We start from the raw sequence: 25,246 nt of genomic DNA, 5'->3' as shown, positions 1-25,246 counted from the left end.
CCTATTCATCGGAGGGCTTTCACCCTGGCCCGATGCCATGCTCTCCCATCAGCTGTACTCGAGGGCCGCTACCGGAAGATCCCTTTCCCAGAGAGGCTCTGCCCCTGTGACTCGGGTCATGTGGAAACAATAGAACATGTGCTCCTTCAGTGTCCGTTCTACAGGGATACCCGTGCCAGGCTTATCTTACCCTTGATAGACAAGCACCCAGGCCATTCAGGACAATTTTATACCTCCCTGCTACTTGCGGATACTAATTCAGCTACAACCTACAATGTCGCAAAGTTTTGTGCAGCAACATACAAAATCCGCCAGGGAATGACTAGTTCCAAAAGTCAACTGTGTGTCCAGTAATCTTCTTCCCTGAATCTACAATTTGGTGATGGATCTGGGCATTGTATGTTTTTACCCTGTTTCCCCTTCTGCTCCCTCACCCATATTGTGTTTTTAGTAGTTGTATTTATATTTTTAATGTACCAAACATGCCAGGGTTGTATGGAAACGTGACACTATTTCCTGTGCTGGTCAATGACCGAAATAAATGTTTTTGATTTTTTTTTATTTGGTGTCTCGAAGAAGACAGCTACTTTCAATACCATGTATTTTTGTATACAGTACTATCCAACATGCCATCTACTTTCGGAAGGATGCAGGACACCCATGAAAATGGGGGGAAAAACATATTTTTCAAAATTTGCAAGAACACTTCTCCAGGAATCTCTTTATGCACAACTTTCATCAGAGACTTGCAACAAAATCGCACTAGAGGATCTAATGCCTAGAGAAGTAGTTTCTGAAGGAATTTTAGGTCCTGGGTAACACTACAAAGTCAACTCCTGCTAGAGATTTACTATAGACCTCACCTCTGAGGATGCTTGCCATAGATGCAGGCGAAACGTCAGGAGAAATGCCTCTAGAACATGGCCATATAGCCCGAAAAAACCCACAAGAACTGAGTGATTCCAGCCATGAAAGCCTTCAACAATACATTTACTATAGAGTTGTGCTAGAGATTTTTATTCATTAATCAAATCAACGAATAATTAAATCCAAAATAGTTAAACCTGGAAATGTGTAGAGGCAATTGTAATTTCAAACAGCAGATTATAATCTCCAAAGATCAGGATTCTTACCTGTCAGATCTAAAGTTCTGTCCACAAAGATGAGAGAAGCTTTATTTTGTGCCATTTTCCTTCTGGCCTTTGCTTGAGAATAACTTGCCAGATCACCTGCAATGATCCTGCTCAGTGCTCCGATCGCAAAACATTCCTCCCTAACACTGAGAAACTCGAATAAGCTGTTTAAATCAGAAACCAACGACCTGATCTCAAGCTGCAGCTCTGAAGACAGGGACGAGAAGTCAACATCAGTCAAGTGAGCAAATTTCTTCTTCTCTGGCCTAGTACTATTGATCTGCGACAAATCTTGACCCATTAAGGGGAAAAGGCATGAAAAGGAAGGTGCTACCAAGAGGTGTGGCGAGATGGGTGCCAAGAATAAGGAAGCGTACTGCACCTCTGCCGTGTAGTTCATGTTGCCCATCCACTGGCAGAGCTTTTCTTCAAATTGCTCAAAGACCACCTGGTTACCACCTTCAGCCTCGGCGCTGCTGGGGGCTCCATGGGCCTGCAAGTGCACGGCGTGGTTGACCGCTGTGAAAACCACACAGTACTGGAAGTTGCTGAGACTCACAATGTCACGGATAACATCCACGGTTCGGCCTTTCAGCAAGGTGCTAACCACAAAAACTGCCTTGGGTTGCTCCGCATGGCCTGACTCAAAGCTGGAGAACTCCTTGACATTGAGCGCTCCAGCTTGGAAGAGCTGTCCTACTCCGCCACAGGCCCAATGGAGGCTCTCGGCACAAGGGGAGTCCATGAACACAACCGCCCGCTTGACCTTGGCAAAGACCTGCTCCCAAGCATGATGGCAGAAGGAGAGCAATCCAGCAGGTGAGGCAGCAAGGGAGGAGGCTGAAGACATCTTAGGAGGAGAAGGAAGGGGAAGGAAAAGCACAGGAAGAAGAGGAGGACGAGAAGAAAGAAGAACAGAGAGGTCAAGGAAGAAGAAGGGAAAAAATAAGAGGAAGAGGAAGGAGGTACAACAGGAAGAAGAGGAGAGGAAGGAAAGAAGAGGAAGAACAGCAAAGTGGAAGAAGAAGAGGAGGAGAAGGAGGCAGCAGGAGGATCAACAGAAAGAAGAGGAGGAGGAAGAAAAAGGACAGGGAGGTGGAAGAAGAAGAAGGAACAACAGGAAGAAGAAGAGGAGGAGGAAGAAAAAGAACAGGGAAGTGGAGGAAGTAGAAGAGGAAGGAGGAGGAGGAACAACAGGAAGAAGAGGAGGAGGAGGAAGAAAAAGAACAGGGAGGTGGAGGAAGAAGAGGAGGAGGAAGGAGGAGGTACAGCAGGAAGAAGAGGAGGAGAGGAAGGGAAGAAGAGGAAGAACAGCAAAGTGGAGCGAGAAGAAGAGGAGGAAGAAGAGGCAGGAAGAGGAGCAGCAGAAAGGAGGAGGAAGAAAAAGAACAAGGAAGTGGAGGAAGAAGAGGAAGGAGGAGGAACAACAACAGGAAGAAGAGGGGGAGGAGGTAGAAAAAGAACAGGGAAGTGGAGGAAGAAGAAGAGGAAGGAGGAACAACAACAATAGGAAGAAGAGGAGGAAGAAAAAACAGAGAGGTGGAGGAAGAAGAGGAGGAGGAAGGAGGAGGTACAACAGGAAGAAGAGGAGGAGAGGAAGGGAAGAGGAAGAACAGCAAAGTGGAGAGAGAAGGAAGAAGAGACAGGAGGAGGAACCACAGGAGGAAGAGGAGGAAAGAGGAAAAAGAACAGGGAGGTGGAGGAAGAAGAGAAGGAAGAAGAAGAACAGAAAGAGAAGGAGGAAAAGGAAGAATAAGGAGGTGGAAGAAGACGAGGAGGAAGGAGGAGGTGCAACAAGAAGAGAATGAGGAAGATCAGGAAGGAAGAGCAGAAAGAGAAGAGCTCAAGATGTCCTTGCCTTCCTCCAAGCCTCAGGAAGATGTACCATCAAGAGGGCCAAGGAGAAGGAAACCTTTTTATTCACGTTGAAGGGAGTTTGGCGAAGGAGGGGGAGAATTCACCACAAACAGACGGAAAACCCCGTCACTCATTCAGGAAGAGACCCAGCAGCACTCTTCTGCCAGCATCACCAGCCCCACTCCTCTCCCATGCCTACTTCCAGGGCTGGCGCGGGAAGGTGACGTTATTTGGCAGCGCCCGACGCCGATTGGTGGCTGAGGGCAGCCAGAACGCGGAAGTCAACGTGGGATGTTTGCAGCCTCTCTGATTGGTCGCTTTGGAGGGCGCCGCTGCCAGCTGAGGAGGGAATAATCTGAGTTGTTGAATTAATGCAGTTTGACTCCACTTTAACTCCCATGGCTCAAGGCTAGTGAATCCTGGGAGCTGAAGTCTTACAAGATCTTTAGCCTTCTCTGCCAAAGAGCGCTGGTGCCTCACCAAACTACAACTCCCATGATTTCCTTAGCAATGAGCCATGGCAATTAGTGGGATCAAACTGCTTTCATTTTTCAGTGTAGATCCCAACCCTCAATTGCCCTGTTTTCTCTCAATGCCCCCCCCCCGTATTTTGGAATATCTGCATTCACCTTTACATACATGTTATATATTATGTATAAGTCTGAATGTAATTCTATTTACAATCATTTGGAATAGTTATGTGCTTGAAATGTGGAGGCTCCTTTGGAAGCTTTTAAACAGGCTGGATGGCCATCTGTTGGGGGGTGCTCGGAATTCAATTTTCCTGCTTCTTGGCAGGGGGATGGACTAGATGGCCCACGAGGTGTCTTCCAACTCTATGATTCTATGAAAAGTGCCACTGTTTCAGCCACCCAAGTCAACAGTTTTGGATTATGAAGTATTTTGTGAATTCTGGCAAAGGGATGCTAACCTGTCAGGCCCGTAGCCAGGATTTCGTTTCGGGGGGGGGGGGGGCTGAGTTTCGGGGGGGGCTGAGTCTGAGTGAAAGAGGGTCTACCCTAGCAAACCTTTTGTATCGTTACCCCAATACCCCCATGCATATGGGATATATTGAATATGGTGATCAGATCATGATATGAATAAACATAACAGTTTAAATAATGCACCAGTAAGGCCTTTTCGCGAGCCACCCTGAGAATTTCAGGGAGGCTGAAGCCCCCCGCCCCCCACCCGGCTACATGCCTGTAACCTGTATTGGAATTAATGCTGTGAAAGACAAAGCAGGATTCCCAGTTAGTTTATTGTAATCCTGTAAACACTTACTTACTTAGGCGATCCCTCATTGTCTGAATAGGATAGTCTTCCAAGATCAGTGTACTGGTAGTGGGTCCATAGGTGACTGTGGATCTCTGTTCTTGATCTGCATGTTCTCCCGCAGTGAGGGCATTGGTTTCCAGGTGGAAGGCGGCTCCAATCAAGGCTTGACGCGCCTTCCTCTTGGCACAAAGGCGACAATTTTTATGCTTATATTTTGTTTTGTTAATCTTATCATTATGTTGTTTTTACTTTGTATGTTTTGTGATGTTACCTGGGAACCGCTCTCAGTCCCCTCAGGAAGATGGAGCAGTATATAAATAAAGTTTTATTATTATTATTATTATTATTATTATTATATTGGCACATTTCTCTCTTTCGCCCTCCATTTGTGCCTCTTCAAATTCTACAAAATTAAGATTTACTTTTGCAAAGTTGGATGGGTACTTCAAAAGGTGCTTGTACTGATTGGTATTTATGCATTTTATATAGTGAAAGGACCAAGGCAGTGACATCTCCGGCCCACCCTGTTTGGGTATCAGCCAGCACACCAACGACTTAAATCAAGAAATAGTTTTCTAAGATCTACTTGCTGGAACACCTCAGCAAGCAAGAGTCCAAAAGTGGCAGGCTCAAACCCAGAACCTCAATCAGTGGCTGATACCAAATGAGAGACTCCCTCCTAGGCACACAGAAAACTGGGCGACTTGGAAGGCGCTGAACAGACTGCGCTCTGGCACCACGAGATGCAGAGCCAACCTTAAGAAATGGGGCTACAAAGTGGAATCCATGACATGTGAGTGTGGAGAAGAGCAAACCACCTACTGCAATGCAACCTGAGCCCTGCCACAGGGCTGCAATGCAACCTGAGCCCTGCCTTGCAGCAACACCAGAGGCATTCCAAGTATCCAGCTACTGGTCAAAGGACATTTAATAGAATACCAAGCCTGCAAACTTTGTGTTTTGGTTTGTTTGTTTGTTTGTTTTTAATGCAGTACAACCGTTTGGTTCACTCCTGACACAATAAATAAATAAATAAATAAATAAATTTTAATATATTTTAATGATTTAATGGTTTCAATTATTTTTAATACTCCTATGTAGTTCTATTTCAATGCTTACATATTTTTCATTTTAAATTATACATTTTAATTTTTTAACATAATTAGCCGCTTTCTCTTTTTTAAGAGAGAAAGGGAATGATATTATTATTATTATTATTATTATTATTATTATTATTATTAGATCTGTGATAAACCAGAATACTTAATACGACTCAACTTTGTTTCATGTAATGGTTCAGCCTTGGAACAACAATATGGGATGTGATAATACAGAGATGTAAGTATATGCAGAATATCTTCATCCCAAGCAACACTTATGCACCTGGAAGCATTGCAGGATAAAGGGTGTGATTCCTAAGCAAGGCTGCATTTTAGTCCCTCTTATTTTACAAGTTTAGTTTATTAAGAAATTGACTTTCTGCTTCAAATTTAGCGAGCAGTGTGAGAAACTGAAGACCCTGAGGAATTAAGGAACAGAAGACAGCACTACAAAGAAGGCACTTTCCTTATGAGAGGTTGTGAAGGTAAATATTTAAAAGGAAATGGAAGGAGAGGAGGGAGGTTTAAACTAAGAGTGGACATTTATAGTTTATAAAAAAGGAAACAAAATGTACTCAGGTAACTTGTATGCTTCAATAGTGAGCCATATTAAAAGGCAGTTGATGTGTACAAAATTGGCATTTAAGTGTCTCAACCTTTGAAAATGCTAGTGTGTATATATATATATATATATATTTACGACATGTATATGCCGCCCTTCTCACCCCAAAGGGGACTCAGAGCGGCTTACAAGGTATATATACATACAATATATTATTAACATAGTACAATATCAGTTTTAAATATTGCTATATTGCACTATATCAGTTATACTGTAATATTATTAGTAATATTACATGTAATATAAATATATAATTATAATATCATATTATTATTACTAGTATTATATTGCATTACATTACAATATTATAAATATTATATATATATATACAATATATTATATTTTATTATATTATAACATATTATTAGAATAGCACAGGAGACAAGATATATAGAAGACACTTTCAAAGTACAGGCAGTCCCTGAGTTACAAACATCTGATTTACAAATGACTCATAGTTAAGAACAGGGGTAAGACAACAGGAAGTGAGAGAAATCTATCTCTTGGAAAGGAAATTCACTTCTGAAAGAGTTATTATGCGGAACGGGTATCTCCACTGAAGATTTATCACCAATCCTTGTTTCATCAACAAACCAAATTTTTCAAAATCCAGTTTTCATAGTAACAGAAAGTGAGGTGAAATCCGAACAGAAGCAGACAGCAAAACAAACAGCACAAGGGTGTTAACTCTTCCCTATGATATCCAAACATAATACTGTATGTGTGTATGTATGGAGTTACATTCTAAAAATGTACCTGTTCCAACTTACAAACAAATTCAACAAATCTAATCTGTATTTTAATTTATTTTAATGTATTAATGTATTTGATATTAATATGTTTTAGCTTATTTGTGTATGAATTTCCTGTTGTTAGCCGGCCTGATTCCCATGTTTTTTTAAAATGTCAGAACCAATTAGGAAATAACAACAACAAACTTTATTTATAACCCGCCACCATCTCCCCAAAGGGGACTCTGGGCGAGTAACATGAGCCCAAGCCCAAAAATATAAAAGCTCTAAATAAATAAATAAACAATAAACTCCAGAACAAAACTACAGAACCTATCTTGTTCATAACTTGGGGTCTGCCTGTAAATCTAGACTGAAAAAAATGTTTTGAGTAAATCTACTGTTCATGCTCGGTTTCACGTATGTTCCTCAAATACTGATTTCTCCACCTTCCTGACAATGTGGTTGTGGAATAATTGGGTTTTGTTTCATACACAAGCTGAGTCTGAGACACTTCCATGGTCTTTAGCTTCACTGAAATAAGACGGCCATTGTGTATTAATTATTTATGAATAAAAGGATAAAATCTAGCTGTTTTACTCCAGAAACTTCATCTTTGTGGCTGACACAAACTTTGAATTGGTTGAGACGCGATGAGATATTCATTGAAAAACTAGAGCAAAAGGTGCTGCAGGATGTCCCACAAAAACTTTTAAAATTAACCTTTTCCATGTTTTTTATGTCAGAACCAATTAGGAAATAACAACAACAACAACAACAACAACAACAAACTTTATTTATAACCCGCCAACATCTCTCCAAAGAGGACTCTGGGTGACTAATTAATACAGCATAATTAGTCACAAAGCAACAAAAATACGTTCCAACAGAATATATAAAATAAACAAAATAAAATGAACAATGCAAAATAACAGTAAAAATTAAACACAAAGGACAGGCCAGATGCATGAGATAAAATGTTAAAACATTAAAACCCTGGGTGTGATAGGAATAAAATAAATATTTATATTTGTAAGGGAGGAGCCCAAGATGAAGGAGCAGTGGGAAATGACATTTAAAACCCAGGGACAACAATAATGTTACATATGCCCCTTCCGCACTTCCCCTATAGCACAGGATCTGATCCCAGATTATCTGTTTATCGCAGGTTATCTGGCAGTGTGGACTCATATAATCCAGTTTAAAGCAGAAAATCTGGGATCAGATCCTGGAATAAAGAGCAGTGTGGAAGGGCCCATAATCTGCTTTGAACTAGATTATATGGCAGTGTAGACTCAAGACCCTTCCACATAGTCATATAACCCAGAATATCAAGGCAGACTAACCCACAATGTCTGGAATATCTGAGTCCACACTGCCATATATCCCAGTTCAAAGCAGATGTGGGATTTAATTCAGCTGTGTGTAAGGAGCCCCGAATCATATAATAATAATAATAATAATAATAATAATAATAATCCTTTATTTATACCCCACTACCATCTCCCGAAGGATTCGGTGCGGCTTACAAGAGGCCGAGCCCAAATCTATCTATCTATCTATCCATATAATAAAAGTCAAAGTTTGTATGCGGCGGACGTGTGGCGGTGTATGTGCCAGCATTCTGATTGGCCAGCCTGAAAGTTCCAAGATTCTGATTGGCTGCCGCTGTGGTGCTATTTGCATATGGTCTCTGATTGGCCAGCTTTACAGGAGGCCCTGGTGGAGAAAAGGGTTCATGACAGAAATTGAGACATGAGAGAAGGAAATTTGCATATGGTCTCTGGTTGGCCAGCCTCAATTCCAAGATGACAAAGAGAGGAAAGGAAAAGGCCAGGGGAGGCTGGGTCAGAAAATTACCAATACAGACCAAACTTGACACACAGAGCCCCCATGACCCACTCGACATCCCGGTGCTGTTTGAAGGAGGATGAACCATGGATGATGTGACTTCCAGTACCTTCACTCACATTCTGAGACCTCTGCAAACCTCATGCAATGACTGATCAAGACCAAACTTGGCACATAGACTCTCATGACCCACTTTACGTCCTGGTGTAATTTGGAAAAAATTGGAGATGGATGATGGGACTTGCAGTGACCTCACTCACTTTCTGAGACCACTGAGACCCTCGCCAATGACTAATCAAGACCAAACTTAGCACATGGAGCCCCAATGACCCACTCTACACCCTGGTGCAGTTTGGAGAACAGACCATGGATGATGGGACTTCAAGTACCTCCACTCCCATCCCAAGATTGCTGCAACTCTCATCTAATGACCGATCAAGACCAAACTTGGCACACACAGCCCCCATGACCCACCCTACATCCCGGTGCTGTTTGAAGGATGCATGATGGATGATAGGACTTGCAGTACGTTCACTCACTTCCTGAAACCATAGCGACACTCATTCAGAAACCAATAAAGAGCAAACTTGGAACAGAGAGCCCCCATGGCCAACTCAACATTCTGGTGAGGTTTGGTGGGGGTGTACAGACTATGGATGATGGGACATGAGTACCTCCACTCACTTCCCAAGATCTCTGAAACACTCATCTAATGACCGATCAAGACCAAACTTGGCACACAAAACCCCCATGACCCACTCTCCATCCTGGAGCAGTTTGGAGGAGGATGGACCACAGATAATGGGACTCACAGTACCTTCACTGATTTCCTGAGACAACTGCGAGTCATATAAATAACTGATAAAGACCAACCTTGATACACAATTCCTTTCTCAAATAACCCGGGCAGCACCGGGTCCCCAAGCTAGTACATCAATAAAAACCAACAACAGCAATACAAACAATAAATAAACTCATAAACAAAGCAATAAACAGTAACAATAACACCACGACGCATTAAAAACCTATGGCAGGGCCAAATGTAATAATTAAAATTTTAAAAATGCTGGGCATGACAAGGTGACCTATAACTAGGATAGGTATTTGGAGAGAGATGGAGCGAGCAAATAATCCTAGATCATTAGTAAAGTGCAATTAGGGACATGTTGCTTAGAATCATAGAGTTGGAAAAGACCTCATGGGCCATCCAGTCCAACCCCTTGCCAAGAAGCAAGAAAACTGCATTCAGAGCACCCCCTACAGATGGCCATCCAGTTCAAATGTGGATTATTTGCCTTGATATTGTGGATTATATGGTAGTGTAGAAGGGTCCATCGGCTTGAGCCAGGCCAGTTAAAAAGTGGGGTCTCAAACTGCATGAAAAGAATGCAGTTCCAGATCCCACTGAAAGGCAGCCTGAATGGGCCACTTCATGGCCAAGGGAGGGAGGATGCAAGAGCTCTCTTCTGCATGGCACGCGCAAGCGCACCTTCCCGGGCTCGAGCCTGTCCCTTGTGCGCGTGCGCGGGCCAGTCCCGTCAAGGCGCGGAAAAAGAGAGAGAGAGAGAGAGAGAGAGGTCTCCCCCGTCGTGCGTTGCGAGGTTTCTTCTTCCGTCCGGCAAGCAGCCATGGCGGCGACAGCAACAGCGGCGGCAGCAGCGGGAGGTGGCGAAGTGGAGCGAATTTCGGCCGACCTGAGTGGAGCCGGCGCTGGGGATGAGGAGGAAGAGTGGCTCTATGGCGGTACGGAGCTAAGCGAACTTGCGTGGTGTTTCCCCCTCAGCTGAGGCGCTGGCAGGACTCACTAGGCCCCGCTAGGCCGCATTTAGGCCCCGCTCTCGCCTGGCCGGGTTCTCCGTCTCAGGGAGTGGTTGTCGCAGGCCTCCGAATAATCCCGGAAGCCAAGGCCTTGGATGTATTTATATTTATCCACCCTGCACCTCAAAAAAGACCCAGCCAGGAGCCCTTTCTCCATTTAGCCGCATCTCTTCCGTCCCTTGGAAACAGGGCAGACGCATGAATATATTGTTGTTGTTTGTTTATATCCCACATTTTCATTCCACAAAGAGAACACCGGGCTCTTCCACACAGCCATATAATCCTGAAGAATAAGGTAGATAACTGGGTTATCTGAGGGCCCTTCCAGACAGGCCCTATATTCAAGATCCAATCCCAGGTTTTCTACTTTAAAAGGGATTGTATGAGTTTGCACTGCCAGATTTTTTTTTTGTCGTGTCAGGAGCGATTTGAGAAACTGCAAGTTGCTTCTGGTGTGAGAGAATTGGCCGTCTGCAATGACGTTGCCCAGGGGATGCCCAGATGCTTTGATGTTTTTACCATCCTTGTGGAAGGCTTCTCTCATGTCCCCGCAAGAGGAGCTGGAGCTGATAGAGGGAGCTCATCCACGCTCTCCCCGGATTCGAACCTGCAACCATACCTGCCAGATAATCTGGGATAAACAGAAAACCTGGGATCAGTACCTGGGTTAGTGGGCCTGTCTGGAAGACCCCCGAGTCCATGCTGCCATATATTCCAGTTCAAAGTAGAAAATGTGGGCTTTTATTCAGCTGTGTGGAAGGGGCCTGGGTTATCTGTGGCCCCTTCCACACAGCTGAATAAAGTCCAACATCTGCTTTGAACTGTGTTACATGGCAGCATGGACGCAAATAACCCAGTTCAAAGCAGATATTGTGGATTACCTGCCCTGGTATTCTGGGATATAGGGCTGTGTGGAAGGGCCCCCAATTTCTTTTCTTTCTTTTTTTTTTGCAAATAATTTTTATTAGTAGTTTAACAGAAAACATAACAATATATTTAATAACAATAACAATATATAAAATAACATAACAATATCTAATAAAACAGAAAGAAAAAGGAAAAAAGGAAAGAAAAAAATCCAAAAAAACCCCATCCATCCATCTATCTACTCTCTGTCACACATAAAATTATCAAACAGCCTCCATACCCAAAAAGGAGAGAAAAAAGAACGAGAAAAAATAGTTAGGGCCCCCAATTTCAAAGCAGGTATTATGTGATTTTGTTCAGGACCCTTCCACACTGCCATATAACCCAGAATATCAAGACAGATAATCCACAATATCTGCTTCGAACTGGATTATCTGAGTCCACATTGCCATATAATACAGTTCAGTGTCGGTTTTATACAGCTGTGTGGAAGGGGTCTTGGTCCTATTATGAACTCTTCCCTGTGGCCACATTATTTTTATATTTATTTAAACCCCGCTTTATCTCCACCAAAGGGGACTCAAAGCAGCCTAACATCAAAGCATCAACCATTTAAAATATATAAGTATATAGGTATTAAGACAGGATTAAATATGAACAGTAATTTTTAAATCCCCAGTTAAAACCATTTACACAAATATAAATCTAAAAACCACAACACCCCCTGGCTAGATCTTAAACGTCTGCATCTTTAAAAAGTTTTAGCCTGCCGGTGGAAGGACAGCAGGGAGGGGGCCATTGTGGCCTCCCTGGGTAGGGAGTTCCAGAGTCGGGGCAGCCACCAAAAAGGCGCTCTCTCTCGTTCTTACCAATTGAGCTTGAGGTGCAGTTGGGAATGAAAGAAGGGCCTCTCGTGAATATCTTAGGGCCCTGGCGGGTTTGTACAAGGGGATGTGGTCAGCCAAATAGCCTGGACCTGAACCATCTGGGCTTTTAAGATCATAACCAACATTTTGAATTGTGCTCGGAAACAGACTGGCAGCCAGTAGAGCTGCTGCAACAGGGGTGTTGTTCTCTCCCTGTAGCCATCCCCAGTGAACAACCTGCTGCAGCTCTTTGGATCTGCTGAAGTTTCTGAGTACACTTCAGAGGCAGCCCCACTTAGAGCCTGTTACAGTAATCCAGACAGGATGTAACTAAGGCATGTACCACCATGGCCAAATCTTGCTTCTCAAGGAATGGGCACAGTTGACACACAAGTTTTAATTGTGCAAAGACCCTCCTGGCTACCACAGAGGTTCAGCACCGAGTCTAGGAGGACCCCAAATTGTGAACCTGTGTCTTCAGTGGAAGTGAAGCCCCACTCAGCACAGGCTGAATCCCTTTTCCCACAATATCTGCTTTGAACTAGGTTATCTGAGTCCACACTCAGATAATGTGGGATTTCCTGCCTTGATATTCTGGGCTATAAGCTTGTGTGGAAGGGCCCTCAGATTATACAGTTCAAAGCAGATATTGTAGGGCCGTTCCACACTGCCATATATTCCAGTTCAAAGCAGATAATATGGGGGTTTCTGACTTGATATTCTGGAATATAGGGCTGAGTGGAAGGGCCCATAGATTATCTACCCTGATATTCTAGGTTATATGGCGCTGTGGCCCATAGTCTTCACTTGCAGATGGTTCTGCGTGCACCAGCTTTGTCTCAGGCACAAACATGTTTAAAATATTGAGTATAAAATTACCATCTGTGGGTATATAAGGTGTATAGGAAACAAATGAATTTCCTGTTTAGACTTGGGTCCTGTCTCCAAGATAACTCGTATATGCTATTATTACAAATTTTGGAGCACTTCTGGTCCCAAAAATTTCAGAGAAGGCATATTCCATTTTAGAGAAACAGGTCAATGCAGGACAAATTTCTGATTTAGTAGCTCCTTTTATTTTCTCCTCCCACATCTTTCCCAGCACTTTAGTTTTATTAATCTACTTCCTGTGTTGTCAAAGGCTTTCATGGCTGGAATCACTGGGTTGCTGTGAGTTTTTTGGTCTGTTGCCTCATTTCCAACAGACTTTTAAACAAACCTCTGAGGATGCTTGCCACAAATGCAGGTGAAACATCAGGAGAGAATTGTTCTATAATATGGCCCTACATCTTGAAAAACTCAAAGTAACCCAATCTACTTCCTGTTTCTCTAGAAACTACTGATAGTGACTTCAAGCATATAATGTGTATACCTCCTTGCTGAGATAAACTACTAAGTGTGCAAACTGTCCTGGTCTTTTTGTGACTGGGAGTTACTGTCATTTTTATATGTCAGTTGCTTGTGTTATGTCTTAAAGAATGCAAACACAATATGGGCATGTTTGACGTTGGCAGGGAGTTAAGATACAAAGGGAATATGGTAAGGAAATTGATCTCAACAGGATAGGAATGTAGGTTCCATCAAGTTAAATAGTATTTAAGGACAGGGATTAGGCATCCCCCAAAAATTGGGAGTTGTTGCAGGTAGTATCTGCATATGTAAACGTATAATGGACAGTAATCCTGTAGTCCACTGAAGTATTTACATTTGTTATTTATCTTTCCATATTTGGAGTACTGTAGATGCCTCTTGTGACAACTATGTAGACTAGTGAGATTATTTTTTACTAATTCCCAAAGTAGAAGAATGTAATTCAGGAACATTTGGACATGTGTGATCTTCAATGAAGATTGAAAGAAGATCAATGTGCAGGCAGACACTCCGCCCCCAGAACTCATCACTGTGTATGCTTATATCACAAGTGATAAGTTATATGAACTGACTGGTACAGTGCCAGTACCGAGCAGAAATCTTGTTCATTTAAAGAGGCAAAAATATGTGGGTGTGGAAGATCCCAAATTGTTTATAGGTCCTCTTTGCATAGTGACTAAAAATAGAAGAAGCACAATGTCATAGCAGCTTGCTCCATATTAAGGCTTTCAGCAGAGAAGGGGAAATTGTGCTGGATGTTGTACCAGTCCTGGAGATTTGGTTTAAACAGAGTCACCAAAGGCCTGGCTGTACTCTTCTGATGCTGAACGTAATCTATAGCCATCATGTGAATTGCATCAGTATATACAAATATCTACGACCCTAATCCTCTACCATTATGTAGAAAAATACTATTAAAGGTAATAATTCTTAGAGGCATCTCCGGATTTTAAATAGCTCGTAGGCCATTTTGTGAAAGATTTTGGAATAGGTGTTTTACATACTTTGCTCATGGGGTAGGTCTTAAATTTTGTGTGGTGTAAAATGTACTAATTTCCGCAGGCTAATGAGAAGCATAGTCAACAGGGTTTGTGGCGGGATCCATTCCTGAGCAGGAGAAAGGCTTGTGTCCTGCTTTCTCCATTTACTCCTTAAACTGGCTGTGGATAGCTGGGAAACCCTCCTGGGATGGTTATTTGGCAATTGTAAGGGCTGTAGCATGGAAGAAACATGAATGAAAGAAAGTTCCATCATTCCATAATTTAAGACAAAATGTTTTCTGGGCCTGAAGGGAGAAAGCTTTTCCTGTTCATTTTATGTATGTGATGTTGATTTTGAAAGCACAGAAGCTCTAGCAGGAAAGAAAGAAAGTGATGTTAACTTTGATATAGGATTCCTTGTGTTTGGAGAAATTATGCTTTCTTACAGCATATCGCTAATAATGTAATGGGAAGGACATTTAGGAAGTAATTTGGTTTCCATCTATGTTACTTGAAAATTATTTGCTTAGTTAAATTTTGCCAGTCTTTCTTAGCAAAAAAAAAAAAGTTAATTTATGAATATATAAGTGTAATTTTGGTTTAGAATCTCAAGTCATGTGAGGGACGTCTTCCATTTTTATAGAACTTATAAATATGTCAAAAATCTCTAAAATATAAATATGAATGCATCAAACCCCAATAACGTGGTTATAGAATTCTGCTGATGTATATTGGCAACTAACTAGGAGCCCCCTGTGATGCAGTGGGTTAAACCCTTGTACCAGCAGGACTGAAGATCGGGACATGAGAGGAGCCTCCCACAAGTTTAGGAAAACATCAAACATCCAGGCGTTCCCTGGGCAACGTCCTTGCAGTTTCTCAAGTCGCTCCTGACACGGGAAAAAAAACAACCCCTAGAACCAGAGCTTCTTCATTATTTTGGACAAATCTTGATTGCTATACTTTTGACTACATATAAATCCACTTTTATGTGAATTAAAAGTGTGTAATAAGCCACATCTGTGGACAATGCTCTTTAGTATTCTTTTGACAGGAGCATTCCATTTATGAGAGCAGGACCAATAAAACAGTAGTTATCCCAAATTACACTAGGATTGCACACTAGTTTGAGAAATAGAACCAAAATGGGAGATGGATGCATTTGTAAAGTAAAAGCTTAAAGTTTATGAGGGATTCTCTCAAATGCCATTGTAGTCAGAATTTTGAGATGATATTATTGTTTTTAATAGATGAGAATGAAGAGGAGAGGCCAGAGGAAGCACCTGTCAGGTTGGTATTCTATAACTTACCAATCTTTGCATCATTGAGTATCAAATGTGTTGATAATAAATTCATGTAAATTTGGGGAATTGGTTGGGCTATATAAATGTTTGTCCAATTAAAACATTTTGGTGTTCCTAAGTAGCTAGGTAGCATATACAGCATTTGGGTTTTGGGCACAAAACAGTTGGAATTCCCATTCAACTTTGGAAATCTACTGAGTTGCCTTGGGTAAGTCACTAAGCCTCAGAAGAAAGCAAAGGCAACCCTCACCCTTGAACAAATCGTGCCAAGAAAATCCCATAATGGGATCACCTTGGGGTTACTATATGTTGGAAACAACCTGAAAGTGAAAAACAATAGAATAATTAACTTGTGTTATAATTGAAACATATTATTTATTTATTTATTTATTTATGCATTTCTACCCTGCCTTTCTCACCCCGGAGGAGACTCAAAGCAACTTTACATACAGGCAACAATTCGATGCCCTAAAACACAATGTACACTTAAATAAATATTAAAATAGAATTTGACAAACATATACAATATTTTCCAACTTGAAATCAGCTATGAACAGCAGACTACCCTTTAGTGAGTGATACATTTCTGTGAAAAATACGAAGGGAAGCTCTAGTTGTTAATGATCCAGATAACTTTTCCTTTTGTAAGCTGAATAGTAAAACAGTAACACAACAAGTAATGATCTTCAATGCCTCTAACAAGCAAGAGTAAAACGAATGGAATAAAGGTATAACAATTCTACTTGACTACTCAGTTTCCATAAATATTAGTTTTGTTACAAGCATGTCTTGTGTACTAACAACATCAGGTGTAATTTTAATCCAGATAATATCCAGTAATTACTTTCTATGATTTTATTTTCAAGCGCTCAACCTACTTCTGGAAATGAAGAAGAAACAGTAGCTGAAAATGGTGTAGTGAAAACGGTAATAATATTTTTAAAATTAACATTTCACAAAATGAGGGTTTTAAAAAAAAGTTTTGATCAAACTTTTTGTGGTAGCTATTGAACTTTAGTCAGTGGCTTTCATCACAGTGTGATAACCTGTAATCTATGCATTCAGTTAAGCAAGATACTATATGATTTTAAAAGATTTTTAAAAAGATTACATAGCAACGGTAATAAGATAACACCCATGCCTGTTTGTTGAATTGTGAATAGTGTTCTCACAAGATAATATTTAGTCTTTTCCCGAACAACTATATTTCTGGTCCAAATTGCATCCCCTCCATCTGTTACTTTTTTCCCTCTTTTGCATCAGGTTTAGGCATGTATCTATCTACGCTTAAAATCCCTCAAATGGGGAAGCAGAGTGTTATGATGCCATTTAGAACAAGGACAGGGTTTGTAGGGTGCAAAGAGCTACATTCTGTACACTTACTGTGTTCAGAATGGGCACAAGTGATGATATTGTACACAAAAGGTTTCTTTTCATACCTATTTCAAGTTTGTGGCAGTCACTTAATTGGGTATATTTCATGATAATTATATTTCCTTTGTAGAAAGTTACAGAAGCCGAGGATGATAGTGACAGTGATAGTGATGATGATGAAGATGATGTTCAAGTCACTATAGGAGATATTAAAACAGGAGCTCCACAATATGGGTAAGTTGCCTGCTGGTGAAACATTTGTGTTTCAGGACACAGTGACTCAGACTGGTGTTGAGGCAATATTTTATTTCAAGCAAGGAAAAATGTGTATTGGAAGATAGCTGTTGTAGATAATCAGCTTCTCTGTTTTCATCTTTCTGGGCATCTGTGCAAATGAATATATCTAGGAATAGGAACACCAGTAACATTTTTAGTGGATTCCAGTCTTTCTAAGCCTTTGGCTCCCAAATTAGGTTTGACTAACATCTCTCATCCCTCCAGTGTGACCAGTGGACTGGGATGCTGGTCTCTCTAGCCCAACAGCACATTGGGAAGGGTTGGACTAGCCATGTATGTGGAACTTCATGTCAGCCTTTCATAATGGGAGACATATAAAATGTCAAATACTGTAGAATCTTCCTTGCAAACTTCACATTTTCCCCAAGTTCATGACATTAAAAATTCCATCTAATTATAGACAATAAAGCTCTCAGCCACTAATCATTTTAAAAAGTAGTCTTGAGAAGGTAATGTGTTGGCTTATTTTGGAAGTACATAGTGCAATTTCTAGAACTCTAGATTTTATTTGGAATTACACAGCACTGTAATTCTTTAACAGGCCTACCCAGTCAATGTTAATGTCAAGACCCAGAATCCTCAAGAACGCCAAACACAATACTACAACAGTTAACTTGTGATTTTTAACCTGCATGTTATCAGTGAATTCTAACTGGGATTTTACCTGTGTGTATCTTCTTATATGTGTTCTATTACTGTTGTGTTTTATCTCTCTGTTTTAATCATGTACTCTGCCTCGAGCCACAAGGAGAGGTGGATAATAATAATAATTTCCAAACTGAAAACATTGAAGTTAAAGTCTTATCATTTTCTTCCTTTAATATATACATATTATTTTAGATATGGTGCAGCACCTGTGAATCTCAATATTAAAACAGCAGGACGATCTTATGGCTCTTCAGGTGAGTGTCTTCTAGGGTACTATGAATAGAAAAAAGATAGCAGTTCAACCAGGAAAGATTTAGAAAAATGGCCACATCTTTACCTTTAATGTATGCTTTTATCTGTTTCTATAAACACTAATATTATCCTTTTACATTCACAAGGATTCAGTTTGAATTGTAATACTGTCATTGCAGGAATCAGTCTTGCAGTAATTTTACGAAATAACCCATTTTGAGAGATGTAGCTAGTAACTCAGTGAAAGAAATATCAGAGATCTCCACTGATGCAGTTCAGTGATTAAATTTTTAACATTAAATACTCAGCTAAAATGATGTGCCAATTACTTCATATTACTCTTGCTTCTTTTTTTTCTATAGCAGGGTAATTCATTATTTCTTATTCTGTGCGGGCTCATAAGCACTAGTATACTGCTTTTGTGCAAACACTTTAATTTTGAACTCAAAATATTATGTATTTTCTTAGAATCATCTGTAATTAATATATTATCATTTCTTCTTAGGAGCAAAAGTGAAAGGAGTTGATCTTGACGCACCAGGAAGCATTAATGGTGTCCCACTATTAGAAGTTGATTTGGATTCATTTGAGGATAAACCTTGGAGAAAACCAGGTAAGGCATGTTTTTATATCATTACAGAGGATGGAAGAGTTAATCTAAATTGCAGCAAATGAGTAAAAAAGCCATTGCTAGACTTATTCGTTGATTGTTACTGTACAGAATGATATGAACACAACGTGTAAGTGAGATGGTATAGCACTGGATATCGGCTGCATCAAGGGAGGTCAAGATGAATTACGTGTCTATCCTTCTCTCACTGGCCAGTGAGGCTACAATATGAAACAACCATAAGGGTCCTCCTTCTGATTATTGCAGCTTTGCTAACAGTGGGAGGGGAGGGGAAACTTTATCCAGCTGGACCCTGAGAGACTTCCTTCTCAGGGTGCAGCTGGTGCCCAGTAGAGTAGGTTGGGGGTTGGGTCAGTTATGATAATGCCATTAGTGCCATGAATGTGACTGCACATGGGCCATGAATACAGATTAGTTATGGATGCATAACTTTGCTAGGCATCTGTGTGATTCTGAATTTTGGCCATTTGATATACTAGTGAAGCAAACAAATCATATTGTTCAAATAAATTTGAATTAAAGATGTTTAAAATAAATAACTACAGCACCCAAAGAAATTGAAGTTTCTTTTTGAACAACTACTGGAGGAATTCTGGTTTATTGCATTTTTGCTAAAGATATAATGCTTGGCCAAGTGCTTTCTCCTTTGGAACATGACTAATTCATTATTGCTAGTGGCTATAGGAAATAGAGCAGTAGAATTGTTAGACTTCTTTTTAGAATAGCTCTTTAGTGGGTTTTCACTTCCAAAACCAGCCGCTAGAAATCTTGGTGGAGGACTGGATTCTTTTCCTTCTTCTATGCCAGTTTGTTTAACTTGTAGAATGTTTGGTTCCCCCTTCTTAAGGTGCTGACCTCTCAGATTATTTCAATTATGGATTTAATGAAGACACCTGGAAAGCATACTGTGAAAAACAAAAGAGGCTACGAATGGGACTTGAAATTGTACCAAATAAAATTACGGTAATGAATACAATCACTAGTTACCAGATTACAAAAATACCTTTTCTTCTGAAGTTGATATACTGTTGCATCCAAAGTGAATGTTAGAAATTTTTGTGTGTTGAAAAGTTCATACCCTTCCTTCTTGTTACTGTCATCCAGCAATTGTGCTCCATTTCTTTGTTGGCCTTTGTGTTAATAGTATAGAACCATCAAGCTACAACTAGCTTGTAATCTGTTGTTAGTTGTAATGTAGCCCATTGGTCCATAATGTGGTGTTTTAATGGGCAATGTGTTATTTAACTTAGGCCGAAGACATTGCTATGGAAGTAACGCCAGGGACAGAGATTCCAGATGGCACATACAATCTTTTTAAGGTGAATGTTGGTAAACTTTCCTTAGTCACTCTAATTACTGTTTGCCATACCACTTCCAAGATCTCCGTCTAAACACAAGACAACATACCTGTTTTTCCAAGTTTTTGAAATGTATTGTTCACATTTTTTGCATGTAGAACCTTGTGTTTTACTTTTGTTGCTGTAAGCCTGTGACGTGATGGCCTAATGTACTAATAATTGCTCTGGCAGTTGTTTAACTTCTTGTATGCTGCATCCTTTGAATAAGATGAGTTACTACTGGACAAAAATGTTGGTGCTGAATGTATCTTTATTTTGTCTGTAGCATTCAAGTGAGAAAATGCATCAGAATGCAAGTAGAACCAGTTGAAATGTTGCCTCTCTCTTTATGTGATCTAATCATAAGTGGTTGATTCTTATATTCTGGTCTAATTTCTTTCCAAGCAACTGTATGATGACTAGAACAATATATTCCCTCATTTGCATCATAAAATTAGCATGTAAGGACGAGTCTTCTCTGGTTGTTAGTGACCCCACTTCTGTGATATGCATGATGGACTGAGGAAGACAAGCATTGTCTTAAGTTTAGAAGACCAGAGAAATAAGAAGTTTGCCAAACATCTCTAAATAATAACAGTGTTAACTCTTCCCAGTCTTACATGAAGTAAATGAGTATTCTGTTCATCTCTGCTATGTGAGGACAGAGGAAGAATCACTTGCTTCTGAAAAATAGAAGGAAACTTGTCAAGAATGTGATAATCATTAATATTGGTGGATTCTCAAATAAATATTTCACATTAAGAGAATGTCCTCTTATTGCGATGGTGAGAGAAAATGGCTAGGGACTTGCTGAGGAAATGTGTATTGCAGAGAGAATCCCACTAAGACAGATTATGCCTTGTCTTTTGAAGCACATGCAAGAACAGTGTGGTAAAACTTAACGTGAAAGGTCCTGTACAAAGAAGGCCATTGCTTTTTCTAGTGACATTTGGAACATTGTGGAATTTTTTTCAAGGTTGAGACAACAGGAACATGGGTTTACTCTGTAGACTTCAACTGGTATACAATTGGCAATTGGAATAGTCTTCATTTTTATTTTTATGTGAGTGAGTTGTGGTATGTTAGTCTCATATAATTGACTTTATAGAGAGATATCACTATAATGACTGAGTCAATGTATAAATCCTCTGTTCATTGTGCATAATATATGCTTGTAACTTAATTCTTGCAGAAATTTCAGATAGGAAGTCATCAACTAGTTTTCTGAATGTATGTTGAGTATCCACATTGGGTACTTAAGAACTGTTTGAAGTGAAACTTGGACTAAACCAATGTGGTAATGATAATTTGAGCCTTCTGTCTCCTGTTGTTCTTTTAAAAATCCATACACTCTGCCAGGGACCTCAGGATTGTGTTTAAACCTTGAAACTATTCTGAGGCCCCTTCCACACAGCTGAGTAAAACCCCACATTTTCTGCTTTGAATTGGAATATATGGCAGTGTGGACTCAGATAACCCAGTTTAAAGCAGATATTGTGGGATTTTCTACCTTGATATTCTGGGGCCCCTTCCACACAGCTGAATAAAATACCACATTTTCCGCTTTGAACTGGAATATATGGCAGTGTGGACTCAAATAAACCAGTTCGAAGCAGATATTCTGGGATATAGGGCTGTGTGGAAGGGCCCTAAGTTATATGGCTGTGTGATAGCGCTCTAAGAAAAAATACCTTACTCAAGGCCTCCTAACAACTTCCATGTTCATTGGGCATTTTTTTAAAAAAAACTCCCCCATCTTCCAACCCAGAGTGCATATAAATAGGTAGGGGGAATTCCGGAATAATTCCATGGTGAAATAATGTTTACTAGTGCTGCTTGTTTTTAACAACCAGGATTATCAAGGCTACATGTGCTTTAGCTCTGAAGGTATTAACCTGAGAATATGTATCTCAACTCTTCTGGCCTTAAAGTGCAGCAGAAACTGATATACATAGTTGTACAGCATTGGAACATTCTCTGTCATCAGTTCAATGGGGGCAATTTTTTCTTCCCTAATAGTTCCTAATAGTAGCCTTGTCTATTATATGAAGTTTTGTCACTGGTTTATGTGTAAATATAGCCTGCTTTGTTTTGTTGGTGGTGTTCATGCTCCTGACCACCGCCATGATCTCTAAAGGTAATGGTCAGGTTTCATCATGACTGTGATTTCAGTTCCACATTTCTTATCTATAGTGATGGCACAATGAACAGCTTTTCAAAAGTGGAAACAATATTAGTGTTTTTTTCTAGGTGTTTGAAATCTTTTTAAAAAGTAAACTGTGTTATAATGTTTAGTTTTTCTTCCTCTTCTATACTAAAGAAGTGTGGGTGTTGTGTAGGCATAAGAACAGTCTGTTTGGAATTCAAAGAGCTACTCTATATTATCTTCCTGGGCAAACCTAGTGGAGTATTTGAGGTCAGGATCCTTGGAACCAGGGAAGAATATTCTTGTGTAAGATGAACAATCATCCTCATTTAGAAATTGTAGTGTCTTCTTTTCTGTACTTTCTTTGGGAGATGCCCTAGGTTACAAAAATGCTAATGAGAACGCTTTATTCTGAAGGTGCAGCAAGGCAGAACTGGAAACATGGAGAAAGAAATATTACTTCCACCACCCAAAGCTGAGTTTACATCTCCCCCACCTTTATTCAAGACAGGAATCCCATCAAATAGGTCAGTTGCACTGTCATATTTTCATTCTACTATACAGAAAAATACTCTCAAATGCTTCTTTTACTACCAAACTGGAAATGCAAGTGCAGTTATATATAAAATAATGTTAGGAAAGATTAAAGGGAATTTGAATAATCATCGAAAGTAATAAGTTTTAGCTCAATGCATTTGGAGTAATTAGGCACAGCTTAGTCTGTCATGAATTTTACTACTTATTTCCCTCTTTCCTCATCTAGTTCAGGTACATAGAAAAGCTCAAGTTGTTATTAAGACAAGAGACTATGGTTGATTTTAACTGTGGTTTAATTGAAACAAGCCAAATACAAATAATGAGCCATGAAGTTGGATTTTATATCAAAATGTAGCTAAATTGAGTCAAAGTTTAGAATTCCCGAGGTCACTGTGGCTTGTATTTTTATGGTATAATCAAAACCAAAAAGTAGGGTGCGGAAATAAAGAGTAGTGTGTCATTCAAAGAACCCAATGGGTCAGTACATATGCCAGGACCCGACCTTGGCTTTGCATTCCATGTGTAAACAGTATACTTGCGTGTTTAAATAGATGGGTAATTTCTTAATTTTAGGCAAAACATTCTTTGCTGTAGAATCAAAACTGGAAGGCCATAGTTTGCACAGATACTACAGATTCTGATTAAATCAACAGATGATCCTAATATCCAACATCTATTTATTGAAATTCTGTGGTGAACAATGATTTTACAAAACCCAGGAAGCTAGTTGCCAAATGGGACAAAGGAGCAACTGGATAGGGTCATTCAGTATCTGAGCCAACATATTACTAATGATAGGTCATTTAATATGTTCAGAATGGGAAGTAACATTATTTAATTTGCATTTAGCTAAGGTGGGGAATTGCTTAGGTTTATATTATTACGTATACATCTGGTGTTTACATCTGCATTTTTGTACTGCGATTTAAGCTGGTTGGTCACAGATGCAGCTCTAAGATAGCTTTTGTGGCAATATAGACTGTTTCCTTTTTGTTTTTCTTAATACCTATTTATATATTGTAGCTGAATTAGATGTGTTTTGGTTAAAATATATTTAGCACACTTCTTGTGTTCACATAGTATTAAATTAAAGAAAATTGTATTTTGGAGACAGTGGCTAGCATCAAAGATGGATCAGCCACCTGCTAAGGACCCATGGCTCTCATTGGTCTTGCTAAGCCCATGGTCTAATGTAGTGGGTCTTCTCAGTATTGACTTGTTTGGGGTGTCTTGAGATGTCTTGAGTCATTAGCTTCATGATGAAACAGAGGCTGACAAGGTCCAACAAACCCACCAACAAGTTATCTCTTTCAATCAATTTTTGGAACAAGGGATACTGAAAGATGTAACTTTCAATAAGGGATGGAGGCATGGACAAAAGGACTTTTGGTACATATTGTGGTTTCTCACTTCCTTCCTGTGGAAGGAAGTGGCCCAGGAAGTGGGAAAACAATATTGAAAGTGAACAACTGGTTCCACAGTGATTCTGTGATGAACAATGTTGCATATTGGACCATGGTCTGCACTTTCATGTAGAAGAACTTTTAAAAGATGAGTTGTATATCTCATATTTGCTAAGAGTTTCACAAAATTTATCAAGACAACTTTAAACTAAGTTATATGAGACTGGGAGAACTCTATGCCAGAGAGCAGAGGGATGAACATAACTTAATTGTACATGGATATAGACCAATAGCACAAGAATGGAGGAATAAACAGAAAAACAACAATAAAGAATCAGGTGAATAGAATGATGCGTGGTCTTCTGTGTCTTTACATCAATGTACAAGCATGGAAAATAAAATGAATTTGAATTCTTAATACAGGCAAAGATGATTTATAAACATCAGTAAAATGCTTTCCCAAAGAAATAAACCAGACAAGATAGAAGCCAAAGCATTGCATGTCATGGATTAGAGCAGTGGTTCCCAACCTTTGGTCCTCACAGTGTTTTGGACTTCAACTCCCAGAAACCCCAGCCATATAATCAACTATTAGGAATTGTGGAAGCTAAAGCCCAAAATACCTGGAGGACCAAAGGTTGGAACCACTGCCTTAGGGAAACAATAGTGACTAGTAGTATGGGTCTACTGTAGGCCTCCAAGCCAGATTTCAATGATACCTAGAACAAATCACAAAATACTCAATACAATCCCTGGTGTATCGGTATATAAAACAGATATAAAAATCAATCATTTGTTGTTTAGCAAGTTCAGCATTTGCAGGACTTGCTAAACAGGCTGATT

The 25,246-nt window shown here is 40.0% G+C and overlaps 2 protein-coding genes across 8 annotated transcripts in view; one reads left to right on the top strand and one right to left on the bottom strand.

Moving 5' to 3' along the window:
- Positions 1-3,205, bottom strand: part of SCFD2 (sec1 family domain containing 2) — a 207,087-nt gene extending 203,882 nt beyond the window's left edge. Inside the window, exon 1 of the mRNA XM_060778518.2 lies at positions 1,134-3,205. Within this exon, the coding sequence (XP_060634501.2) occupies positions 1,134-1,983 (850 nt within the window). The 5' untranslated portion in view covers positions 1,984-3,205. The remainder of the gene's footprint in view (positions 1-1,133) is intronic.
- A 6,901-nt stretch (positions 3,206-10,106) lies between these two features.
- Positions 10,107-25,246, top strand: part of FIP1L1 (factor interacting with PAPOLA and CPSF1) — a 36,951-nt gene continuing 21,811 nt past the window's right edge. For 3 of the 7 annotated variants that reach the window (XM_060778529.2, XM_060778527.2, XM_060778526.2), the window contains exons 1-9: positions 10,107-10,315; positions 15,725-15,764; positions 16,645-16,705; positions 17,283-17,386; positions 18,290-18,351; positions 18,855-18,962; positions 19,828-19,943; positions 20,231-20,299; positions 22,881-22,990. In XM_060778529.2, the coding sequence (XP_060634512.2) occupies positions 10,201-10,315; positions 15,725-15,764; positions 16,645-16,705; positions 17,283-17,386; positions 18,290-18,351; positions 18,855-18,962; positions 19,828-19,943; positions 20,231-20,299; positions 22,881-22,990 (785 nt within the window). In that variant the 5' untranslated portion in view covers positions 10,107-10,200. The remainder of the gene's footprint in view (positions 10,316-15,724; positions 15,765-16,644; positions 16,706-17,282; positions 17,387-18,289; positions 18,352-18,854; positions 18,963-19,827; positions 19,944-20,230; positions 20,300-22,880; positions 22,991-25,246) is intronic. The other 4 variants (XM_060778531.2, XM_060778528.2, XM_060778530.2 and 1 more) reach the window with 3 other exon arrangements.

This window comes from Anolis sagrei, chromosome 5 (assembly GCF_037176765.1).
Source record: "Anolis sagrei isolate rAnoSag1 chromosome 5, rAnoSag1.mat, whole genome shotgun sequence".
Lineage (NCBI taxonomy): Eukaryota > Metazoa > Chordata > Lepidosauria > Squamata > Dactyloidae > Anolis > Anolis sagrei.
This window is presented reverse-complemented; position numbering and strand designations above follow the sequence as displayed.